Here is a 23450-nt window from a genome sequence, read left to right as displayed (position 1 = left end):
ATCTGTTTTCCAGGTGATGGAGGATGAGTATGCAGACGGAGAATACCAGCGGAACCGTGGAGGTAGAGGATCTGTTCAAAGAGAAAAACTACTGACACATTTAGGACAACTACCCAGGGCTGGACCGCTTTACATCCTATTGATACTATGGAGGTACGGAGCGGTGCGGAGCGCCACCAGTGGAAGTGAAAACCAAACTTATGACTCATTTATTTTTTCTCTTCCTGCTGAAGCTAAACTTTTAAACTTTACCAGAGAAAACCTGCAACATGAGTATCACATTAGTGTTTCCTCTGTCGTCTACATGTTTATTACTTTCTTCTTCTCATTAAACTTTCCTCTTCTTCGTGGTATTTGTCCAGTATGGTTCATTCAGAGCGGCGCCCCCTGGTGGATTAACTGACAAACGCTCATTCCAACACATTAAATGTCAGTAGCAGCACTTTGTTCCAGTCAGACTAATGACAACGACAATAAAGCACATTTACAAAAGGAACTAACAACTGGAATGGAATTAAGTACTCGTATCGGTACTCAGTATCGGCAAGTACTCAAATGGAAGTACTCGTACTTTGTCTGGAAAAAAGTGGTATCAGTGCATCCCTAATAAAAGTTGCTGTTATTGACTAAACTCGGGTTTAATTTTGCTCATTTTATTCTGTACTGAAGTCATTTTGGTTCAGTCTTTCATCATTTTGTTCATTCTTTTATTCAGTTTTTGTTTAGTTTTGTTTGACTCATGTTCAGATGTGACAGAACTAAATAAATCACATTAATCTGTATTTATATGTGTGTGTGTGTTAATGTGATCTGTTGTAATCAGATTATCCTGTTGATGATCAATAATAATCAGATACTGATCAGATTTCTGGTGCAGGTGTAAACGGCCTCAGTCTGCAGCGTCTGTTCGTTCCACTTTTATTGAACTCATTCAGTCCTTATAAACTACTGTCCATGTCCGCCTCCGTGTGTGGGCGTGGCCTGTACGTGTCACAGGCGTCACTTGCTCAGGTTCTCCAATAGGATTTCGGATCCTTTGCTGCTGCAGCATCGGCGCAGATCCGGGACGACGGGCTCCAGCGCCGCCTTCACCTCCTCCGACACCGACTTATCGCAGCTGTTCAGGAGGCTGCGGACAAAACACAGGGAGGTCAACGCCACGCCAGGCCTGGCCCCGCCCACATCCCCACACCTGACCCGTGCCGTGCAGTTTTTGTCCAGACCTGCACAGAACCATGGCGCCTCTGTTGACCCGGATCCACGTCTGCAGGTTCTGCTTCCCCACCGTGTCCACCAGGATCCGCCCGAAGCGCTCTGAGAGAGACCACAGCGGACCGGGTCATGAACGCAACACACTTAGAGACAAAACTGCCGTCTGCATCACCATGGTGACACTACACAGCGCTTGTTTACAATAAACTCTATACACTCATTCAATACGACCACGAAAGCAGAAGAAGAAGATCAGATGAAAACAACAAAATAAACAGAGATGACCTTTGACCTTTAAGACGAGTGTGAGTCATTTAAAGAACTGAAGGAACCACCAAGAGTCCAGGTCTGATCCAGTCCTGGTCTACTCCCAGTCTGGTCCCAGTCCATTCCCGCTCCAGTCCTAGTCTAGTCTACTCCGGTCCTGGTCTACTCTGATCCCGGTTTTGTCCATTCCAGGTCCAGTCCAAATCTAGTCTAATCCCAGTCTGGTTCAGTTTAGTCTAGTCCAGTCTGGTCCCGGTCCTGTCCTGGTCCACTTCTAATCAGGTCCTAGTTTAGTCTAGTCCAGGTCCTGGTCCTAGCCCAGTCCAGTCCTGGTCCAGGGTCCACAGATTGGGTTTGGGTCTCACCTTCCTTGCCGGCCTCTGCCAGACCCAGGTCCTGTTCTATGAGCCACTTCAGGACCAGGTGTCCTGCTGGATGTTCTGCCATGTGCAGCTGTGGACCAACAACAGCCGTTAGTCCACGTGAACCCAGAACCCTGCACCCAGACCCCATATGGCCCAGACCCCGGACGGCCCAGACCCCGGTCTCACCTGCCCGTTGGTTCCTCCTGGTAACAGCTCCTGATTGGCCAGCTGAGCTACGGCAGTCATGGCGGGTCGAAGGTCGCCGCAGGCCGACGCCAGGATGTCGCTGACGGTGACGCTGGTGGCCTTGTCTGTTACCATGCCGGCGGCGTTGTCACGGAGATAGTCCAGCAGCGGAGGAGACACCACCTCCAGCAACTCCTTCCTCCGGACGGATGTGTCCTTTTTACTGAGAACAATCAGGTAATCAATAACTGATCAGGTAATAAATAACTGATCAGGTAATCGATAAACAATCAGGTAATCAATACTTCTTATTTTCTACTAGTCATTTCATTCAGTTTGTTGTTTGGTTTGAACCTCAGTTTAAATCAGATTTGGCTGAATCCACGCATGAGGTCATGGCAGTACTGGGGTAAACCCAGCTGTGTAATCTGATTACTCATAATCAGATTATTCTGTTTCTGTGATGGGGGTGTTGTCGTGGTTGTAAAGTGGTTGGTGGGTGGTGTAAGGTGGGCGTGGCCTCACCTGTGGGCGTTCCCGTCTCCTTTCTCCAGGACCTTGATGATCTCTGGGACCAGGTGGGCGGGGTCTCGTGGACTCAGCAGGTACAGCAGGACCTTCTTCCCATATTTATTACTGATGACCTCATCCAGAGACGACAGCACCTCCTACAGGTCAGACAGAACGGGGTCAAAGGTCAGGAGTTAAAAACCCTTTAAGGACCAACAGTAGAACAGGACTAAAGCTGCACACGGTGTTCTACTGTGGTTCTACTGGACCTGTTCTGTGGTTCTACTGTGGTTCTACTGGACCTGTTCTGTGGTTCTACTGGACCTGTTCTGTGGTTCTACTGTGGTTCTACTGGACCTGTTCTGTGGTTCTACTGTGGTTCTACTGGACCTGTGGTTCTACTGGACCTGTTCTGTGGTTCTACTGTGGTTCTACTGGACCTGCAGACTGTGGTTCTACTGGACCTGTTCTGTGGTTCTACTGGACCTGTTCTGTGGTTCTACTGGACCTGCAGACTGTGGTTCTACTGTGGTTCTACTGGACCTGTCCTGTGGTTCTACTGGACCTTTGGACGTACCGACAGCACAGCCTGTTTGACCAGTTTGGTGTCGTCCACGCAGTCGAAGGCGGCCAGCAGAACCAGGTGACTGAACTCCCCCTGAGGAAGAACAACAGTTAGACCAGAACAAAACAGAACCAGGACCTTTGACCTCTGAGCGTCTACTCACTGTGGCGAACTTCACCATGTACGTCTTCATGGTTTTGATGATGACTTTTCTGTCCTGAAACACAAACGCACACATTGTGTTTTTGCTGAAGGCAATAAATGAAGACGATCACCAGGGCTGGTAGAAAATACCAGTTCTGCAAAATATCACAATATTTCATTTTATGATACTGTATGGATATTTTCAGGTATTTATTCAAATGCAGATATTGCAGAGGTTCTTTTTTTGTATTTTTTTTGTTTATATTTGATGCTGACATTAGTTGTGAACTAATAGAATCTGAACATTTGAACAGGATCTGAAACTGGAATGTCTGTAAAATAGAATTTCAGTTTGAACACAGGAACATTTTGTGATAGAACATTAGATCCTGTTGGGATCAAATAAAAATGTGTTATTTGTACAGATTTCTGCTGTAATTCAATTCTTCAAGGAAATAATCATTTAAAAAAAGAAAACAAAAAATTGCCTTTTTAACAGTATCGTGATATATCATACTGTGATCCTAGTATTGTAATAATAATAATAATAATAATAATAATAATAATAATAATAGTACTATTGTGTTTCTTGCTCATACACACCCCTAACAGGAACACTGGTTTTATTTCTTATGTTTAGTCTCCTGTGTCGTTTTTCTTCATAAACTCTTCCACAGAACCCTCTCATATTTCAAACGCTGTCATGTTCGGTCCTAACTGTTCTCGTACCTTTGCCGTTCCGTGCCACAGACAGTTCATGGCCACGCGGGCGCCGTCGTGCGTGTGCGCCATGTAGACGACGGCCTCCCTGATGGACTCGATCAACTCCTGGAACCACAACGACAACACACAGAACAGACGGAACATCAGCTGGGAGAACATCAGCTAACACTTTTCCATACTTTCTACACTTTCCATAATTTTCCATACATTTCTATACTTTTCCATACTTTCTATACTTTTCTATACTTTCCTATACTTCTCCATACTTTCTATACTTTTCCATACTTGCGTAGGAACCCTGTGTTTAGTTAAAATAATCAGTGCCATGAACAGGTCGGACGGCGCTCACCGCTCTCATTTTTTCGGGTGCAAACTGGAAAAAGTCCAGGAAGACTTTATGGACCAGTGAATGTTTGATGACCTGCTCCCTGAACAAACAAACAAACACAAACAGAGGCTGATCAGTGTCTGAATATGAACATCTTCTTCTTCTTGTTTTTTTTCTCCTCCTCTTACTTCTGAGCCATGGGGGTGAGGATCTGCTTCATCTCGTCCAGGATGCTGTTCCTTTTGTCTGGATTGGCCTCCAACACCTTCTCGATGGTGTTACACACTGAAGACTGTGGACGCACACAGACAGCCAATCACAGCGCGTCGTCATGGAAACAACTAACAGTCACTGTCCTGGTGTGGAAGCCAAGGCTGATCTACACGGTGGAGTTTGTTTTCATTTAACCAACAGTTTTTAATTGTCTTTTAGTTCAGCTTTAGTCAACACCAACTCCTGACAAATACTTTTAACTCCGACTGTTTTTTTTTTTTCCACCAATAGGAAACCAGTTCAGAGCAGATGACCATGTTTAACCCTCTGGTGTCCCGCCCACACAGGGATTTCTAACCAATGGAAGTGCAGAATCTACACAGTCGTAGTAACAGAATTATTTTTTCATAGCTTGTTTTTAACACTTTTTTTTTGTTGTTTTTCGACAACTTGAGGTTTAAACAAAAGTACTCAATACCTGTCATATTTTAACACTTTAAATGCCATGTTTGTGACAGAAACAAACCAGATTTTTTGAAGCAAAAAAAACAAAAAAATCTTTTTTTCAGTATCGTTAGCCTCATAGCATAATTACTCATCTTTTTTTTTTCCTTTTTGCCAGTGTTATCTGCATAATTCCACTCCTCTAACACTGCTGATTCATTTCCCATCTTTGGCTTTGACTTGAAAAAAATGTGACTTAGGCAGTTATGCTACAAGGCTAACGATATCCTACATAAAAATTTTATTAGTTTTTCTTTTTTTTTTCTTCCTCCTGTCATGTCAGAAAAAATAAAAATGCTTGTCATTGCAAGAATGAAGTCATAATATTTCAAGAATTTCAAGTTAAAATATAATGAGAATAAAGTCGTGGTTAAAAAAAAAAAAAAAAAACACTCATTATTTAACAAGAATAAAGTCATACTTTTATGAGTTGTAATATTTCAAGAATAAAGTTATAATATAACTAGAAGCACTCGGAGAGCGCAGACCTCCACCAAGGCTGATCAGTGGGCCCCCCCGTGGGCCCCCCCACCCCCGATCACCACCAAAATTTAATCATTTCTTCCTTATCCCATTTCCAACAAACCCTGAAAATTTCATCCAAATCTGTCCATAACTTTTTGAGTTATGTTGCACACTAACGGACAGACAAACAAACAAACAAACAAACAAACCCTGGCAAAAACATAACCTCCTTGGCGGAGGTAATGAGAATAAAGTCATAGTTAAAAAAAAATAAATCATTATTTAACAAGAATAAATTCGTAATATTTTGACAATAAAGTTATAATATATTGAGAATAAAGTCGTAGTTTAAAAAAAAACTCATTATTTAACAAGAATGAAGTCGTACTTTTATGAGATTAAAGTCGTAATATTTTGAAAATTCGACAGTTTCCTGTTTTACAGCGAATGCAACAAGTGAAGCAGCAACTTTCACTTGTATTGGACTCCAAAACTAACAGCCCCCCCCCCCCCAAAACCGTCCTTATACTAGGGCTGGGTATCGTGGCCAATTTCCACAATCAATTCGATTTCGATTCATAAGGTTCTGAATTGATAAATCACGATTCAATTCAATATTGATTCGATTCAGTATTAATTGACTGATTCAGAGTAATTTAGTAATACCAAAGTACAGTTTTGAGTTGTAACCTGATTATTTGAGTACTGTAGTCATGCAACACATCAATACTGGGATCAATATTGATATTAGAAAGAAAATAAATATTATTCTGTTTTATTGCTGGAGGCTTCTACTCATGGGGGGGCGCGCGCTCCGTGAATGTTGGTCGGGGAGCGGGGGGTGGGAGGGTGGGCGTAGCGTAGCGGTCGGACATTGCCGCTCTACTCTTCCTCTAACTCCATACTCATCCATAGGTGAAAGTATGGATCAGAGTTAATATTCCAAGAACGACCGGCTTCTGCGACTCGCCGGGCGGCTCGTTCCTTCACACTGCAGGTTCCAGTTTGAGCCGCCCTTCCTCTGCGTCAGAGCTAAGACTTCCACAGGGGTTCGCAAGACGGAGCCGCCCGCGGTTCCACGTACTCAAGGTCTGCTCTGAAAAATTGATCTCATCCACTATTAATCGATTACGCAAAATTGAAATGAGATCGATCTAAATCGATTAAATCGATGTTTTTACCCAGCCCTACCGTACACCTCCTGCTTTAAAGGGCTTTTACTCCTCCACCGTTTTTAAACTGACTCCACTGGGATGGTTGTTCTACTGAGCGCATGCGTACCTTACAGAAGGTGAAGGTGTTTCCGTACAGCTCCTCCGTCAGCATCAGCCTCTGGGCGAGCACCGCCTTGTCGTTGTAGGCGTATTCGATGATGGAGGAGGCGGCGGCGTGGCGGAGCATGGGCCGAACGTGGCCTTTAAAGGCCTGCATCAGCGCCGCCAGCACCTCCTTGTTCCTGTGGAGACAACAGTCCTGTTCGTCAGCGTCTGCGCGGAGCCGTGAAACCGAACGGCGTGCGTCCGAAGGCCCGGACGGCGGCGCCCACTCACCCGTACATCAGCAGCTTCTTCACCACGTGTCGACCGTACTGAGATTTACACAGAGCGATGACGTCGTCTGAAACGAACACAAGGACACAGTGAACCAACGGCGTCGGCTTCACCGCAAACCCAGAGAACCGACAACGACCTCTGACCTTTGAGCTCTTCCAACACCTCCTGTCGCTGCTCGTTGCTGCCGAACTGGATGAAACACTGGAGGACGCGGACGGAGTCATGAGCAAACGCCATCTGCAGGACGGAGGAGGAATTACAGCAGCAGCGGAAGGATCCAGGGCAAAGAAAAGCATCAAAACAAACAAACAAAAATAAAGACATTAATTCAAGTTACAGATCCAAGTTAAAACAAACAATGTACCACCTCCTCCCCTTCTCCTTCCCCCTCCTTTTCCTCCCCTCCTCTTCTCTTCTCCTCTTCTTCTTCCCTTCCCCCCTCTTCCTCCCCCGCCTCGTCTTCCTCCTCTCCCTCCTCACCTGTCTGATCTTCCCTCTGATCAGATCATGCATCTCCTTCATCAGTTTCTTCTTCACTTCTTCTTTACAGTTTTTCCTGTAGATTCAGAAACACATGGACCCATGGTTCACCTCCTGTTTGTCTGTTTTGTCCATTTGTTTGTCTGTTTGTTTGTCTGTTTATTTGTCTGTTTGTTTGTTTGTTTGTGTGCCTCCTGCTCCTCCTGTGTGTTCGTACCTCCTCAGTTCTCCCCACACCTTCTTGGCCTTACAGATGATGTCGAACATGTCCTTCCTCTCCGCCTGCTGCCTGGTCCTCTTCAGCTCCTTCTTCTTCCGCAGACGCTCCTTCTTCATCTCCTCCTTCGTCTGTTCTGACGATCCTTTCTTCATCTTTTTAGACGCTGGACCTGCAACAAAACAAAACCAGCTTCAGCTACAATGGACCAAACACATGGAAAACGGACGAAAGGTTCTTTATATAAACTCAGAAAGTTTCATGAAGAACATTTAAAATAAATGATAAAACATTTAGTCAGTTTTACACTGTTTTTAGCATTTATTTCTGAAAAAAGACGTAAAAGTATTGGTAAAAAATACATTTTCTGACACTTTTATTGTAAAACCTACATAAGTAAATCTAGTCCTGTTCTAATGGAAGTCCTTCAAAGTTCTATAAATAAAATTTAAAAAAAAAAAAAAAAAGGATCCAGTCCAGTTTGAGTCAAACTGACATAAGAATTCAGATTTTTACGAGTTGGAAACGTCCTGAAGGAATCTGATCTGAGTCTGAGCACAGACCTTCCCTCACCTCCTCCCTCCTTTCTTTCTTCACCTCCTCCCTCACCTCCTCCCTCCTTTCCTCCCCTCACCTCCTCCCTCTTTAACTTTGCCGTGTGGTAGTTTTCTCTTCTTCGTTCCTTTGTCTGTTTTGGTGAACTTGCGTTCCCTGTTGTTTCCGTCGCGGTTCTTCTTCTCTGTGCTGTTGTAGGCTTTGAAAGGCTTTTTCCCGCCGGGTTTCCCTCCCAGTTTGGTCCCGATAGAATCTGAACACAAACACAAACAGACATGAAGGACGGACATGAACCCTCTGGTCGTCATGGTGAAGTTCATGTTTCCAGGACTCCATCTTTTCTCCATTTATAACCAATGGATAATTATTAGTATTTACTGAGATCAATAAAAAGTGAAACTGTCACCTTTTCCTTTGTGTGTCAGCTTCTTCCCATCTTTGGGTGTGAAGGGTTTTTTGGGTTTGGCTTCCATCCTGTTGTGAGAAGCACAAACAGATACAAACATACAACATTTCCAAAAACCACTGCAGTAAAAACTGGATTTAAGATGAGCAGCTGAAACTGACACTGACAGTAAAACTAGAAAACACAGATCACATATTCAACACTTCATCTTCATATTTTGCACCTTCGGTCTATTTTTATTGAATATCATCAAAGAAGCATTTTGAAAAAATCCACCCTGTTAATGTCGGGGGGGGGGGGGGGGTACAGTTTTTCATCAACTTAGGGGTGTTCAGTTACAGTCATTCAGTTTGATAAAAGGGTACATATAAAAAAAAAATTTGAAAAATAAAAAGTATTGATGGAATTGTCCTCCAAAAATGTTACAGATGAATGTGCTTGAACTGACACAAATCAACACCATCCAGTGTTTTTGATTTTTTCCATTCAGTGACACAAAACCTGAGACAAGGCATCATGGAAAATGTGCAAAAAAATGTTTTTACTGTTAATATGTGTTTGTGCTCCAAATGTGTGTAGATTTCATCCAAACTATTAGTAACGTGTGCATCTTAAATGAAAAATAAGAACACGAGCTGCGCAGCATCAACAACAATCACATTTTGACTAAAGTCCTGACATAAAAAAAATCCTTTGTATTGAAGATGAAGCTGTTTTTGTAAATGTTAGAAAATTCACAAAATATAAGTTAAATTTGAGGAATTTGACTTTGTGCTTTTAATTCCTGACCCACTACCACCATTTACACTGAGATTCTTAACATTTAAGGCATTTACTTATTTTTTATTATTGTTTTATTCTTTTTTTTTTTCTTTTTTTTTTTTACTTTATTTTTATTGTTTGATTTCTGTACAATACAAAACAAACATAAGGGACATTTGGGATACACTGACCATAAAAAACCTTTAGGACTAACAATTGGTTTGAATAATGTGATGTTGAAATGAAAATGGTCCATTTCTTTCATTTATCATAAGAACTCTGTTCTTCTTTAGTTTCAGTCTGTGGGTCAGAATCTCCATCTTAAATATTCCATTCAGTTTGTATCCATTTGTTAGTTGTAGGTGGTTCTAATCTGCACCTTTTTTTTTTTTTTGGTAATACCCTTTTTATAGTATTTTAAACAAATATCTATCATTTTTTCTTACATTATTACCAATAATACATCCAAAATACATCACCAAACATGTTTTAGGGATAGCATAACTCAGTATTTTTAAATTGTTGAATATACATGATCCCAAACTGATACAAGTTTAGGACAAAACCAAAAGACATGTGCACTATTTACATTCACATCTGCACATGCTCTAAACCAAGGCTGACCTCAGGACACACATATATAGCTCAAATTTTAGGTGTTATGAAAATTTTTACTATATTTTTCCAGCAATGTTCCATTTTTATTACTTATTTTTATGGATTATCGCATCTATCACATCTTATTGGTGCTGTTTTTTGTTCATTGTCCACATTTTCCTGCTCATAATGTTTAGTTTAATGGTGAAACGCTGCTTCGTTACTCGTTACATCCCAACTTTAGCTTATATTGTTATGTTTTCGTGGCTAAATGTCGGTTTGTAAAGACATAAATTACACTTACGTACGCGTCACGTGGCTTGACGTAAATTCTATATCAGTAATTTCCAAATAACCGCGATTTCTAACCATGTTATTGCAATAACTTACTTTTCTGATGCTTTCTGATGTTCTCACGCGTTGCTTCTACTCTGTCCCATGTGTTTGTCCTGAAACAGTCGCGCTTTACGGTGGAGTACGTCGGGTCGTAAAGTGTGGGTTGTTACGACACCTCTTTATCACCCACGATTTCAACCTAATTTAATCAATCTTTAACGTCTTTATCGTGGACAAAGTCATTTAAACCCACGTCTGTGAGCACGGTGTGTTGTTCTTTTTTTGTTTGTTTGATTGTTTTTTTCGGTGTGTTGTTTTTCACACGGAAGCGAGCACGCGCATTTACGTGTCTCATTTAAAGAGACAGACGTTGTTACTATGGTTACAGGAAATGTCCACAGTGGGTCAAGAAAAATATAACGTGGCGTGTTTCGCGTGTGATTTTATTGAAAGCGATGTTTATCGAAATATTCATATTTTTGTGCTATTTTTCGACCAAAAAAATCCTACTGAAAAGCAATAAACGTAAAACTCAGTGAGTTAATTGGACTAAATAAATAAATAAATACTGTAACTTTCGTCTTTTTTTTTTCTAAATTTATTTATACCTAAAAAATATAGATCAGTTTTTAAATTAAAATGGTTAGAAAAAACAAAAACAAAACTTAAAAATGTCCATGAGTGCGGAAGACATCTGTAAGAACGTCATTTTCCGGCATGCTTTGCTGTGACTGTTGTCGCCTAGCAACGGCTCCTAACTGAAACGGTGTCAGGAAAGTCCATCGTTAAGGTAGTGTTTCTGTTCAGGTTAAAGTTGACTTAAATCGTTTGTTTAAGTGTTAGCTTGACTACAAAAACCTTAAAGTGTCATTTTTTAACACTGTGTTCTTTTCATTTTAATAACATCTGCTGTTTTTAATGAAGCTTAAAGTCTGTTAAATAGTCAGTTATGTCGGATTTTATTTTATTTTTTCACCCTTGTTTTGTTTGACAGGTTCGACAGTTTAAAAGTAAAAATGTCAGATGAAAATGAACCTGCTGCCGTTGAAAAAGGTGACAACACAGAGACACTTTCAGCAGGAACCGGAGAAGGTAATGAAAAGAACAGAAATACATTCAGTAGAAACACAATGGAACACAGTAGACACAATGGAACATAATAGAACATAATAGAACACAATGGAACATAATAGAAAATAATGGAACATAATAGAACACAATGGAACATAATAGAAAATAATGGAACATAATAGAACACAATGGAACACAATAGAACGCAATGGAACACAATAGAACACAATGGAACATAATAGAAAATAATGGAACATAATAGAACACAATGGAACATAATAGAAAATAATGGAACATAATAGAACACAATGGAACATAATCGAAAATAATGGAACATAATAGAACACAATGGAACACAATAGAACGCAATGGAACACAATAGAACACAGTGGAACACAGTAGACACAATAGAACACAATGGAACATAATCGAACACAATGGAACACAGTAGAACACAATGGAACACAGTAGAACACAATGGAACATAATAGAACACAATGGAATATTCTACATACTTCTCTAAAGACATTTCAGGTTGTTTGTATTTGTTCAGGTTATTCACATTATTACCTCCGCCAAGGAGGTTATGTTTTTGCCAGGGTTTGTTTGTTTGTTTGTTTGTTTGTTTGTTTGTTTGTTTGTTTGTTTGTCTGTCCGTTAGTGTGCAACATAACTCAAAAAGTTATGGACAGATTTTGATGAAATTTTCAGGGTTTGTTGGAAATGGGATAAGGAAGAAATGATTACATTTTGGTGGTGATCGGGGGTGGGGGGGGCGCAGACCAGAAAATTTCATCAAAATCTGTCCATAACTTTTTGAGTTATGTTGCACACTAACGGACAGACAAACAGACAGACAGACAAACAAACAAACCCTGGCAAAAACATAACCTCCTTGGCGTGGGGGGGGGCCACGGGGGGGGCCACTGATCAGCCTTGGCGGAGGTCTGCGCTCTCCGAGTGCTTCTAGTTCTAAATAAGTTTGAGAATTTATTTATTTGGTTCAAATCCTATTGGTTTGATAACTTTACTATTCACACACAGCTTCAAAAACATCTAATAGTCAGATATTTAAGTCCATAAACTCCACTAAAATATGTGATATTTAAGAGCTGAGTCACTGCTTTATTAATTATTATTAATTAGATCATCAATTGTTATTTGAGTTAAATAGATATAATTTCTGAAAACAGTTGAAGTTTTTGGTTGCAACATAGTTTTTCTATACAAATGTGAAAAGTATACATGTTTAATTTTTTAGCCTGAATAATTTTATCTGTTTATTTTTTTTGACCTTTATTATTTTACCAGGTAAATCAGTTGAAAACCAAATGTCATTTCCAATGACAACACAGTCACAAGGCAGCAAATTATAGACCAAACAATGACTGTAAAATAATTAAAAACATGAAGGCTACTCACACAATATATTATATACAACAAGAAAGAAAGAAAGAAAGAAAGAAAGAAAGAAAAGTAGGTAGATAGGTAGCCTACCTACATAAACAATTTAGGACCTAAAACTGATCCTTGAGGAACCCCACATGTCTACATTTATCCTGTTTTATTTGTACATATTGTCGTCTGTCACGTCTATAATTAGAACCATACGTCTGAACAGAAGCTACAGTTGGTCCTGGTGGTTTTTTGGTCTTTATCAGACGCTGAACAGGAAGTTGCAGAGGGACGGGGGAGGCGACTTCCTCCCGACATGTTCTACGATTACAAAGAGCTTTACTCCAGACCGACCGTCACCGCTGACTCCCAGATCCCAGAAAACCTCCTGAACCTGTCGTATCCTTCAGGACTGACATGTTCGACTGGTGTTTGATCTAAAACCACCACAATAACACAACGGTTTACACATTCTTATGTCTGTGAGGGTTTGTTTTGTTACATTTGTTCCATCTGTCCGTCTGTCTGTCCATCCAATAGTTCCCCTTTGTTGAAGGACTTTGATTCCACACATTATCTGGTTTTTGATCCAGTGTTATAAAACTCAAACAGTTACAGGTCATTTATTTAGTTCAAACCAAGGTTATATTAGTTTTGGATTTTTCATTATAGTTTAGTTTTGTTTAGTTTTGACTTTTTTTCTCTAATTCAGTCAGTTTTAATTAGTTTTTAGAGCAGGTTTGCTAGTTTTTCTTAGTTGTCGTTTTTTCTGAATGCTTCGTTTTAGTTTAGTTTAGTTTAGTTTAGTTTAGTTTAGTTTAGCTTAGTTTTAGTTTCATTTTTTTCATATATTTTATCTTCCATCTATTCAAAGAAATAAGTGCGGTTACCCTGGACACTTTATTTGGGGGTAGGGTTAGGGCGGCTCTGACTGAGCACAGACACAAACATATGTACAGTACCATGTTTAAATTCTCTATAGCAGGTTGGAGGGGGTAATGTGAGTGGGGGTGTGATCCATACACAATGTCACTTACGTGAAAGTGAAAGTGAAACTTTCCATACTTTCACCTTTGGCCTCCTGACTTCTATACCTCTGTTATACCGCTGATTTTAGACAAAATTTTCACATGTTCTATCCTGTATCAACATTGACAAAGATGAAAACTAAGGGAATTTTATTCACAATTTTTATACGTTTTAGTTAGTTTTATAAGCACACAATACAGTTTCAGTTAGTTATCTTTTTTTTTTTTTTTTTTGAGTTTTTATTTATTTCAGTTAATGAAAATGTTTTTTCAATTTCAGTTTTGGTATTTCATTCGTTTTCGTTAATGATAATAACTTTGGTTCAAACATGAGTCTGTATTTTTTTATATTCAGAATCATCTTCTACTTTTATTCTTGATAAAACTCTGGAAACATTGAATTTCAGCTGTACTGTCTTTAAGCACCAGTGGTTTAACCTTCTGGTGTCCAGGTGAGCATATTACGCACACTTTACACTTCATGTTATTTAAGTTATTTTTTTCACAATCTGTTTTAGGTCAGAATTCAAAAGTTGTTAATTTTTACATGATTTTTAAAAAAAATTCTGATCCATCTACTAAAATCATATGACGTCATTGACTTTGAACTGAAATCACTCAAACTGATCCTCATTCAAAAGGCCAGACCATAAGCTCTGCTTCTAAGGTTCAAACGAAGCAAGTTCAATGAACATTTGCAAGCAGAAACAGGATTAATTTGGGTTTTCAAATTATTTGTCACTGAAAAAGGGTCACTTTTGCCCACTTTTCAGCAAACATCATGCAAAAAGTCACACAAGGGCAAGTGAAGCACATTTTTTGATGTTATATTCTGAAACTACACAACTTTTCCAATAAATTCAACACAAGACACTGCATGAAAGGTTTACATTTATTCCACAATATTTTTTTCACAATAATGATAATCAAAGTTTCAACCTTGTCTTAAGGGAATGCACTGAAACAGTTCAGAGAAACTCATATGTGACAGTCAACTCAAGGCATTTGTCAATCTACCTTTAATAGTTACGTCATTTATTTCTGGGACTTTGAACCACAGAACTTGAATCCTTAACGTTCTGCTGCTCAGTCACTGTTTCGGCTACGACTGTGGACGCAGGGCCAACCTGCTGCTGCTGGACGAACACACCCTGGCCTTCGTGGCTGGAAACCTGCTGGTCCTGCTGGACATTCCCTCCAAAACGCAGAGGTACCTCCGGTCCTGCAGCGGCCGAGGAATCGGAGCTATCACGGTAAAACTGCACACAGACGCATACAACTGAGGTTGTCGTCTGAGTCCAAAATAAATACGACCACTGAGGTTTAGAGACGCTGTTTTTACCCTGAAACTGTACGGTTTCCTGTTTTAATAGAGCAGAGGTGTCAAACTCATTTCAGTTCAGGGGCCACGTTCCCACTAATATGATCTGAAGTGGGCCGGACCAGTCAAATAATAACAGCAAAAAACCTACATTTACATTATAATAATAATAATGTTTACATCCACAAAGTTTCTGTCAAAATCAGAATAATATGAACAACTGGAAATGTCTTAAGAAAAACAAGTGCAATTTCAATAATATTCTGCCTCAGTTTATGAGTTTATCATTTACACGTGAGCATTATAACTTACATTACTATTACAAATGCACAAAATATTTAGGAACAGGCAGAATATTGGTAAAATTCTACATACTTCTCTAAAGACATTTCAGGTTGTTTGTATTTGTTCAGGTTATTCACATTATTACCTCCGCCAAGGAGGTTATGTTTTTGCCAGGGTTTGTTTGTTTGTTTGTTTGTTTGTTTGTCTGTCTGTTAGTGTGCAACATAACTCAAAAAGTTATGGACAGATTTGGATGAAATTTTCAGGGTTTGTTAGAAATGGGATAAGGAAGAAATGATTAAATTTTGGTGGTGATCGGGGGTGGGGGGCCCACGGGGGGGGGCCACTGATCAGCCTTGGCGGAGGTCTGCGCTCTCCGAGTGCTTCTAGTTTTGTAATAGGCTAGTCTGTAAATGTAAACATTTTGATGCCACATGTTTGACACTTGTTTTAACCCACACAGACCCAGGGCTACTGTTGTGGCAGTTCGCAAATGAATTTTTCCTCTAAATTTACACTTTCTCAAGTGATTTATTACCGTTTATTGTAATATTATACTCTTTATTTTGTATTTCTTCAGTAAAAATCTGGTATTTTTCTATAGTTATTTCACTGGTCATGTGGATGTTCATTAAAGCTCAGAGTAAATTCAAAGGTTATTATATAAAAACAGAGAAAACTGAAGTAAAAGTGACTTTTCCAGTAAAATCTCTCATTTCCTGAACATAACCCCAGTGTGTCCATCCACTGTCATTGATCCAACTCCATAGGTTTTAATGGTGAATCAGTGTTGTAGAAGATGACGGTGTTTCCACGGTAACTACGGGGCCTCTGAACGTCCAAATATGGTCATATCTGATGAACATGAAAAGATGAAGAACTATATTTTACACCAATTATTGACATGGATTGATCGGATTAGTGGATCAACAGGTATTAAACAGTTTAGATCAGTAGATGGTTTAGGTTAAAGGAGGACGTTTGGGTCTGTAAGGGTTAATATTTCTATTTGATATCTATGTTTCTTTTTTTGCATTGGTCATTTGCTTTTATCCAACTCAAGCACAATCATTTCCCCTGGGGTTCATAAAGGGTTCTGCTTCGGATCCACATCTGTCCAGGTTGGATCTGCGCACAGAGGACGCAGACGTGTGGACATTAGAACATGTTGGAGGAGGACTTTTGTCCACCTGTGTGTGATGTGTGTTTGGTTTGTGTCCAGACTCCTCCCAGTAGGCGGTACTTGGCAGTAGCAGAGAAGGGGAACCGACCCAACATCATCATCTACCAGTATCCGTCATTACGTCCGTACCGCATCCTCAGAGGTAAGCCCCGCCCACACCGTCATACACCACTTATGTGTCACATGTTTGTGTCTTTGTTCAGTTGTTTATTGTGTGAGATCATGTGTCCACACAGTGAAGTGTGTGTGTCCAGGTGGGACACACACATTAACGTTTATAGTTTATAGTTTTAGTTAGTATATAGTTCACACTTTGCACTTCATGTTATTAAGGCTCATATTATTTTTCACAATTTGTATTAAGTGAGAATTTAAAAGCTGAAAAGAGAAGACTGAAGTCCTTCAAAATATTTGACCCCAAAAAGCAGAAACAAAATATATGAATCAAATCAGTTTTTGTGTTTAGACGTTGGTACTGAAGTGACTCCAGGCACATCGGAAAAAATCTGACTCTGACCAAGTGTATTTGTGTCATTTCTGTCCAAATATCGGATCCCACTGAAAATCAGACAGAATCACCTACAGAGGAACTGTACAGTCAGACAGAAGAACTGATTTATAGACAATAGATCTGGAAAATCTGATTTACACTAATCTGAACAAGATATTTTTCATTTGTTCCATTGGCAGATTTTTCTGCTTAATTCAAGATTTTTTTTTTTTTTTGCTTATTTCAAGATTTTTTTTTTTTCCCTAATGAAAGATTTTTTTTTACTTAATTCAAGAATTTTTGCTCAATTCAAGATTTTTTTTGCCAAATTCCAATTTTTTTTTTTCTTAATTCAAGATTTTTTTTTTTTGCTTAATTCAAGATTTTTTGCTTAATTCAAGATTTTTTTTGCTTAATTCAAGATTTGTTTTTTCGTAATTCAAGATTTTTTTTGTTAAAGATTTTTTGCTTAATTCAAGATTTCTTTTTTTGCTTAATTGTTTTTTCTGAATTCAAGATTTTTTTTCCACTTAATTCAAATTTTTTTTGCTTAATTCAAGATTTCTTTTGCTTAATTGAAGACTTTTTTGCAGTCGCTGTTTCTGCTCTGGATTCTATTTTTACAAGCTAAAACCAATCACTCCACACACTATCTTTTATCATTCTGTTTTGCTTGAATTGAGCAAAAAAATCTTGAATTAAGCAAAAACAAAAATCTTGAATTAAGCGAAAAAGAAAAAAAAATATCTGCCAGTGGAACAAGTGTAAATGATCTTGGTCAGATTTGTTGAACTCAGATTTTCCAGATCTATTGTCTATAAATCAGTTCTTCTATCTGACTGTACAGTTCCTCTGTAGGTGATTCTGTCTGATTTTCAGTGTGATCAGACACTTGGACAGAAATGAGACAAATCCATTTGGTCAGATTCAGATTTTTTCCAGTGCAGTGGATTCTCCTGAGGGTTCGTGAACCTGACCTGAGCTCAGCCTCTTCCTCCGTGGCTGTGGTTTATTTCTGACCTGGGTTGTATTTGCGTAGGCGGGACGCAGCGGGCCTACAGCTGCCTGGACTTCAGCGGTGACGGCGGGCTCCTGGCCAGTGTGGGCGGAGCTCCAGACTACATGTTGACCCTGTGGGACTGGAGGCAGGAGGAGGTGAACCTGAGCTGTAAGGCCGTCTCCCAGGAGGTGTTCAGGGTCACCTTCTCCCCACACGACCCCGGGACGCTCACGTCGTCTGGATCTGGACACATCAAGTAAAACTTTTAAAGTTACATCCAAACTGTGGTTTAGTGTTGAAACATCTGCACCGGCCCCGAGCTGAGGGTCAGGAATGAAAACGAACCATGGTGATGGGGATGATGATGATGGGGATGATGAGGTAGATTAGGGGTTAGTGTTGGTCCTTCAGAATCAGTTCAGAGGAGTTTTAGACCCGTTCCACCCAGACAGAGGAGGGGCGGGGCCACAGGAGCGGGTGGAGACGCCAAACACTGACTTCTGTGACTCAGATCAGAATAGAAACCAGAAGAATGAAATAAAGACAGAGCCAAAACCACCGAGACCCCTTTACAGACTATATAAGACCAAATATGACCATTTAAGACCAAGTAAGACCACAAAAGACCAAATAAAACCATATAAGACCACATAGGACCAAATAAGACCATATAAGACCACATAGGACCAAATAAGACCACAAAAGACCAAATAAAACCATATAAGACCACATAGGACCAAATAAGACCATATAAGACCACATAGGACCAAATAAAACCATATAAGACCACATAGGACCAAATAAGACCACAAAAGACCAAATAAAACCATATAAGACCACATAGGACCAAATAAGACCATATAAGACCACATAAGACCAAATAAAACCATATAAGACCACATAGGACCAAATAAGACCATATAAGACCACATAGGACCAAATAAGACCACAAAAGACCAAATAAAACCATATAAGACCACATAGGACCAAATAAGACCACATAAGACCAAATAAAACCATATAAGACCACATAGGACCAAATAAGACCACATAAGACCAAATAAGACCAAATAAAACCATATAAGGTCATATAAGACCAGATAGATAGATAGATAGATAGATAGATACTTTATTGATCCCGAGGGAAATTCAACAGAAGACCATATACAACTATATAAGACCACATAAAATAATTTAAGACCATATAAGACCATATGAGTAAAATACCCTAATCATTTAATAATAACATGTCCTTTTCGTCTCTCCGTCAGGTTCTGGAAAATGGCCAGTTCCTTCACAGGACTCAAACTGCAAGGCCTCATGGGACATTTTGGGAAAACCACAGCCACAGATATTGAAGGCTACGTGGAGCTCCCAGATGGAAAGGCAAGTTCTGTTATCAGCAAAGAAGAATCAAACTGAAGTGTAGAGTAAAAACCAGTGGTCCTGCTGGACTTTTACTGGATCAGGTTTAAAACACACGTCATTAACGTCTAAAACCAAAATAATAAATGAAAGTGTGAAAGGTGTGACGGGTGGATTGTGTGGGTCAGGTGGTCTCCGGCTCCGACTGGGGAAACCTGCTGCTGTGGGAGGGAAACGCCATCAAAGTGGAGATCTGCCGCAAGGAGGGGCGGAGCTGCCACGCTGGGACCGCCCTGCCCTTCGCCCTGGAGGAGGGTCAGCTGATGAGCATGGGCTCGGACGGCGCCGTCCGGGTAAGAACCGAACATCTGACTGCCGCAGGTCGCAAGCAAAGTTCTAATAGTTTTGGATTTTTCATTCTAGTTTAGTTTTATTTAGTTTTAACTTTTTTTTCTCTAATTCAGTTAGTTTGAATTTGTTTCTAGAGCAGGTTTGCTAGTTTTTATTAGTTTTTGTTATTTTCTAAATGCTTAGTTTCAGTTCAGTTTTAGTTTAGTTTTAGTTTTGTCGTCTCTTTTCTCTTCTTCTCTGTCGTCGTATTCAAATAAATCCCAGACAGGACTCTGCTGCTTTCTCCCAACTTTAGTCTCCATGTTTCCAGGTAGAGTGGGGACCAGAAGACGACTGGAAACCACAAGTGAACACAAGTGACGGACCCTTAAATATCATATGGTGCCAGCAGATAAAATTGCTTGAGGGAAATAAATCGATTTCATATCAATCTGACATTGACAAAGATGAAAATGAAGGGAATTTTATCCAGAATTTTTATACGTTTTAGTTAGTTTTGTAAACACACAATACAGTTTCAGTTAGTTATTGTTTTTTTCTTTTAATTATAGTTTTTATTTATTTCAATTACTGAAATTGTTTTTACAATTCTAGTTTTCGTCATTTCGTTAGTTTTCGTTAACGATAATAACCTTGGTTGCAAGAACCGAAGTGCAAATACTATAAGTACAGCGAGTATTGACCTGTGACACAGCGGCAGACGTTTGAACACAAATCCACTGTATGGACAAAAGTATGTGGACACATCAGGTCTACAGCTGTAAGATGTCCTGTTCATGAGGATCGCACAGAAAATACATGTTACTGTTGATTCTATGTGTTAATCCTGCAGTTGACATTTAATTACCACATAAAGTCACCTTTCAGTCAGACATGTAGTCCTGTCTGTGTCGTTGTTGTTCTGAAAACCCTGATCTGGACCTGTTCAGGGCTGGGACCTGGACGACATCGACGCTGCTGACGTCCAGAACAGCAGCAGCAGCGGCAGGTTTGAGATGGAGCCCATGAACGAGCTGATCATTGGACACAACGTCAGCCTGGTGTCGGCGGTGAAGAGCTGCCTGGCCGACACCTTCATCTGGTTCGCTCAGGTCGACACCCACACAGACGCAGACACAAACACAGACGCAGACACAGATGCAGACACAGATGCAGACGCAGACACAAACACAGACACAGATGCAGACGCAGACACAGATGCAGACGCAGACACAAACACAGACACAGATGCAGACACAGATGCAGACACAGACACAAACACAGACACAGATGCAGACGCAGACACAGATGCAGACGCAGACACAAACACTGACGCAGACACAAACACAGATGCAGACGCAGACACAAACACAGACACAGATGCAGACGCAGACACAAACACAGACACAGTCGCAGACACAGATGCATCATTTCCATCTGGTTCTCTGCAGATAGAACAACTCTAATAACTGTTATGAGATGAACCTGATCCATGTCAGTGTCCTGATTCATCTGACACAAGTTCAGTCACACCTGATTATTTTATTCCATTTGGTGACTGTTTGTTTGTTCATTATGTATTCATGTTGTATTTATTTTGTTGATTATTTACTTCCTTTTTGTTCATTTTATTGATTATTTTGTACATTTTTATTCAGTTTTTGGCGTTTGTTCATTTTGTTGATTATTTATGTTGGTTTTGTTCATTTTGTTCATTTTTTTTCTGTTCAATTCTGCTTCATGTTGTTTATTTTTCTTCATTTTGTTATTGGTATAAAACCTCATAAAGCTCATATTATCTGAACCAAAGGGTTAAAGACACGTGGACACACTAAATACAACCACTGTGGTTTACAGAAGCAGTTTCTTCCCTGAACCTTTTTTTCATGTTATTCAGTTTTGTAAAGAACAGTTTGTAGATGAGTTCTGTTTCCATACAGAATAAATGTGAGTGTAATAGTCATGGAACCCTCCTGGTCTGTGTGTCTGCAGGATTCCAGTGGAGGCATCTGGAAACTGGATCTGTCCTTCACCAACACTGTGGGTGTTTCTGCTGTAGTTTAATGACCCACATGTACAAACACTGAGAAAACTGAAGCATGGCTTTGAATTGGACGTGTGTTCAGTCTGCAGATCCACAGTGTCTGTTCTCCTTCCACTCTGGAGCTGTTCAGGGCATGGACGTGTCCAGGAGGAGCCACCTGATGGCCACCACCGCCCTGGACCGTAAGCCCCGCCCACTGGACAACCACACACCTGATTCTGAACAAACAAACCCCACCCCCTGACCCCCTAAACCCTGACCTCTAAGCCCTGACCCTCCACCTCCTGACCCTCCACATCTTGACCCTTCACCCCCTGACCCTCCGCCTCCTGACCCTCCACCCCTGACCCTCCACCTCCTGACCCTCCACCCCTGACCCTCCGCCTCCTGACCCTCCACCTCCTGACCCTTCACCCCCTGACCCTCCACCCCCTGACCCTTCACCCCCTGACCCTCCACCTCCTGACCCTCCACCCCCTGACCCTCCACCTCCTGACCCTCCACGTCTTGACCCTCCGCCTCCTGACCCTCCACCCCCTGACCCTCCGCCTCCTGACCCTCCACCTCCTGACCCTCCACCCCCTGACCCTCCACCTCCTTACCCTCCGCCTCCTGACCCTCCGCCTCCTGACCCTCCACCCCCTGACCCTCCGCCTCCTGACCCTCCGCCTCCTGACCCTCCACCCCCTGACCCTCCACCTCCTGACCCTCCGCCTCCTGACCCTCCACCCCCTGACCCTCCACCTCCTGACCCTCCCCGTCTTGACCCTCCACCCCCTGACCCTCCACCCCCTGACCCTCCGCCTCCTGACCCTCCACCTCCTGACCCTCCATATCCTGACCCTCCACCCCCTGACCCTCCGCCTCCTGACCCTCCACCCCCTGACCCTCCACCTCCTGACCCTCCACCCCCTGACCTACCACCTCCATCTGTTTCTGCTCCAGGTTCAGTCAGAGTCTTTGACTTTCTGGCAAAAAAAGAGCTGACATGCAGCCGCTTCAACCAGGGAGGGACCACTCTGAGATGGGCCCCGCCTCCGGTGAGCAGTGCACAAAGAGTACCATCCATCCATCCATCCATCCATACCTCCATCCATCCATACCTCCATCCATCCATACATCCACCCCCCGTCATCTTCCATATGTTCTGTTCAGGTGAACCCCAGTGGGGGTTTACTGGTGGCCGGTTTCGAGGACGGTGTCGTTCGCCTCCTGCAGCTCCAAGACCTTCACAAGCTGAACGTGGTCACTGGGAGGAGCCGCAAAGGAGAGGCGGAGTTATGCCTCAACCAGGCCTTCAAACCCCATAATGCACCTGTGACCGCTGTGGCCTATGAGAGGAATGGACAGATGTTAGCAACCGGGGTAAGAACAAGTCAAATAGAAGTTACACAGTGAAAGACTGATGGGAAAAACTATGAACCTCCAGTGTCTGGGTGAGCACATTATACACACTTTGTGTTATTAAAGGTCACATTAATTTTCACAATTTGTTTCAGGTCAGAATTCAGAAGTTGTTCATTTTTTAAAATTCTGATCCATCCACTAAA

At 41.1% G+C, this 23450-nt stretch overlaps 2 protein-coding genes across 3 annotated transcripts in view; one reads left to right on the top strand and one right to left on the bottom strand.

Moving 5' to 3' along the window:
* Window positions 1–495: 495 nt before the first annotated feature.
* On the bottom strand, window positions 496–10540 carry LOC115430842 (pumilio homolog 3-like). 2 transcript variants are annotated; one of them, XM_030151103.1, is made up of 18 exons: window positions 10455–10540; window positions 8694–8766; window positions 8367–8540; window positions 7733–7904; window positions 7516–7591; window positions 7179–7272; window positions 7033–7099; window positions 6764–6938; window positions 4489–4592; window positions 4322–4400; window positions 3979–4077; window positions 3269–3322; window positions 3118–3198; window positions 2556–2698; window positions 2031–2253; window positions 1845–1932; window positions 1224–1314; window positions 496–1129 (listed from the first exon to the last, which is right to left on the bottom strand). In XM_030151103.1, exons 2-18 carry the CDS (start codon window positions 8758–8760, stop codon window positions 1000–1002), a joined length of 1917 nt encoding a protein of 638 aa, XP_030006963.1. In that variant the 5' UTR covers window positions 8761–8766; window positions 10455–10540; the 3' UTR covers window positions 496–999. The 2 variants fall into 2 exon arrangements, with proteins under 2 accessions (XP_030006963.1, XP_030006962.1); XM_030151102.1 differs by having other exon boundaries at window positions 8694–8761; window positions 10443–10513.
* Window positions 10541–11404: 864 nt separating this feature from the next.
* The window catches only part of cfap44 (cilia and flagella associated protein 44), a 42634-nt gene continuing 30588 nt past the window's right edge, over window positions 11405–23450 (top strand). Inside the window, exons 1-12 of the mRNA XM_030149770.1 lie at window positions 11405–11480; window positions 13121–13253; window positions 14973–15135; window positions 16711–16813; window positions 18201–18417; window positions 19433–19547; window positions 19715–19879; window positions 20807–20968; window positions 21849–21896; window positions 21983–22082; window positions 22846–22940; window positions 23056–23265. Coding sequence (XP_030005630.1) covers window positions 11405–11480; window positions 13121–13253; window positions 14973–15135; window positions 16711–16813; window positions 18201–18417; window positions 19433–19547; window positions 19715–19879; window positions 20807–20968; window positions 21849–21896; window positions 21983–22082; window positions 22846–22940; window positions 23056–23265 — 1587 coding nt within the window. The remainder of the gene's footprint in view (window positions 11481–13120; window positions 13254–14972; window positions 15136–16710; window positions 16814–18200; window positions 18418–19432; window positions 19548–19714; window positions 19880–20806; window positions 20969–21848; window positions 21897–21982; window positions 22083–22845; window positions 22941–23055; window positions 23266–23450) is intronic.

This window comes from Sphaeramia orbicularis, chromosome 12, assembly GCF_902148855.1.
Source record: "Sphaeramia orbicularis chromosome 12, fSphaOr1.1, whole genome shotgun sequence".
NCBI classification, from domain to species: domain Eukaryota; kingdom Metazoa; phylum Chordata; class Actinopteri; order Kurtiformes; family Apogonidae; genus Sphaeramia; species Sphaeramia orbicularis.
The sequence above is the reverse complement of the archived record's forward strand: the minus strand, read 5'-3'. Positions and strand labels throughout refer to the sequence as shown.

Bases quoted from the DNA above. Each gene is read 5' to 3' on its own strand.
- LOC115430842 (XM_030151103.1), bottom strand. From the start codon at position 8,760: ATGGAAGCCAAACCCAAAAAACCCTTCACACCCAAAGATGGGAAGAAG. The intron at 6,939-7,032 runs GTGAGTGGGCGC...TTGTCTCCACAG, and splicing joins AAGAAGCTGCTGATGTACGG to GAACAAGGAGGTGCTGGCGG. The intron at 2,254-2,555 runs GTGAGGCCACGC...GATTGTTCTCAG, and splicing joins GGAGACGGGAACGCCCACAG to TAAAAAGGACACATCCGTCC.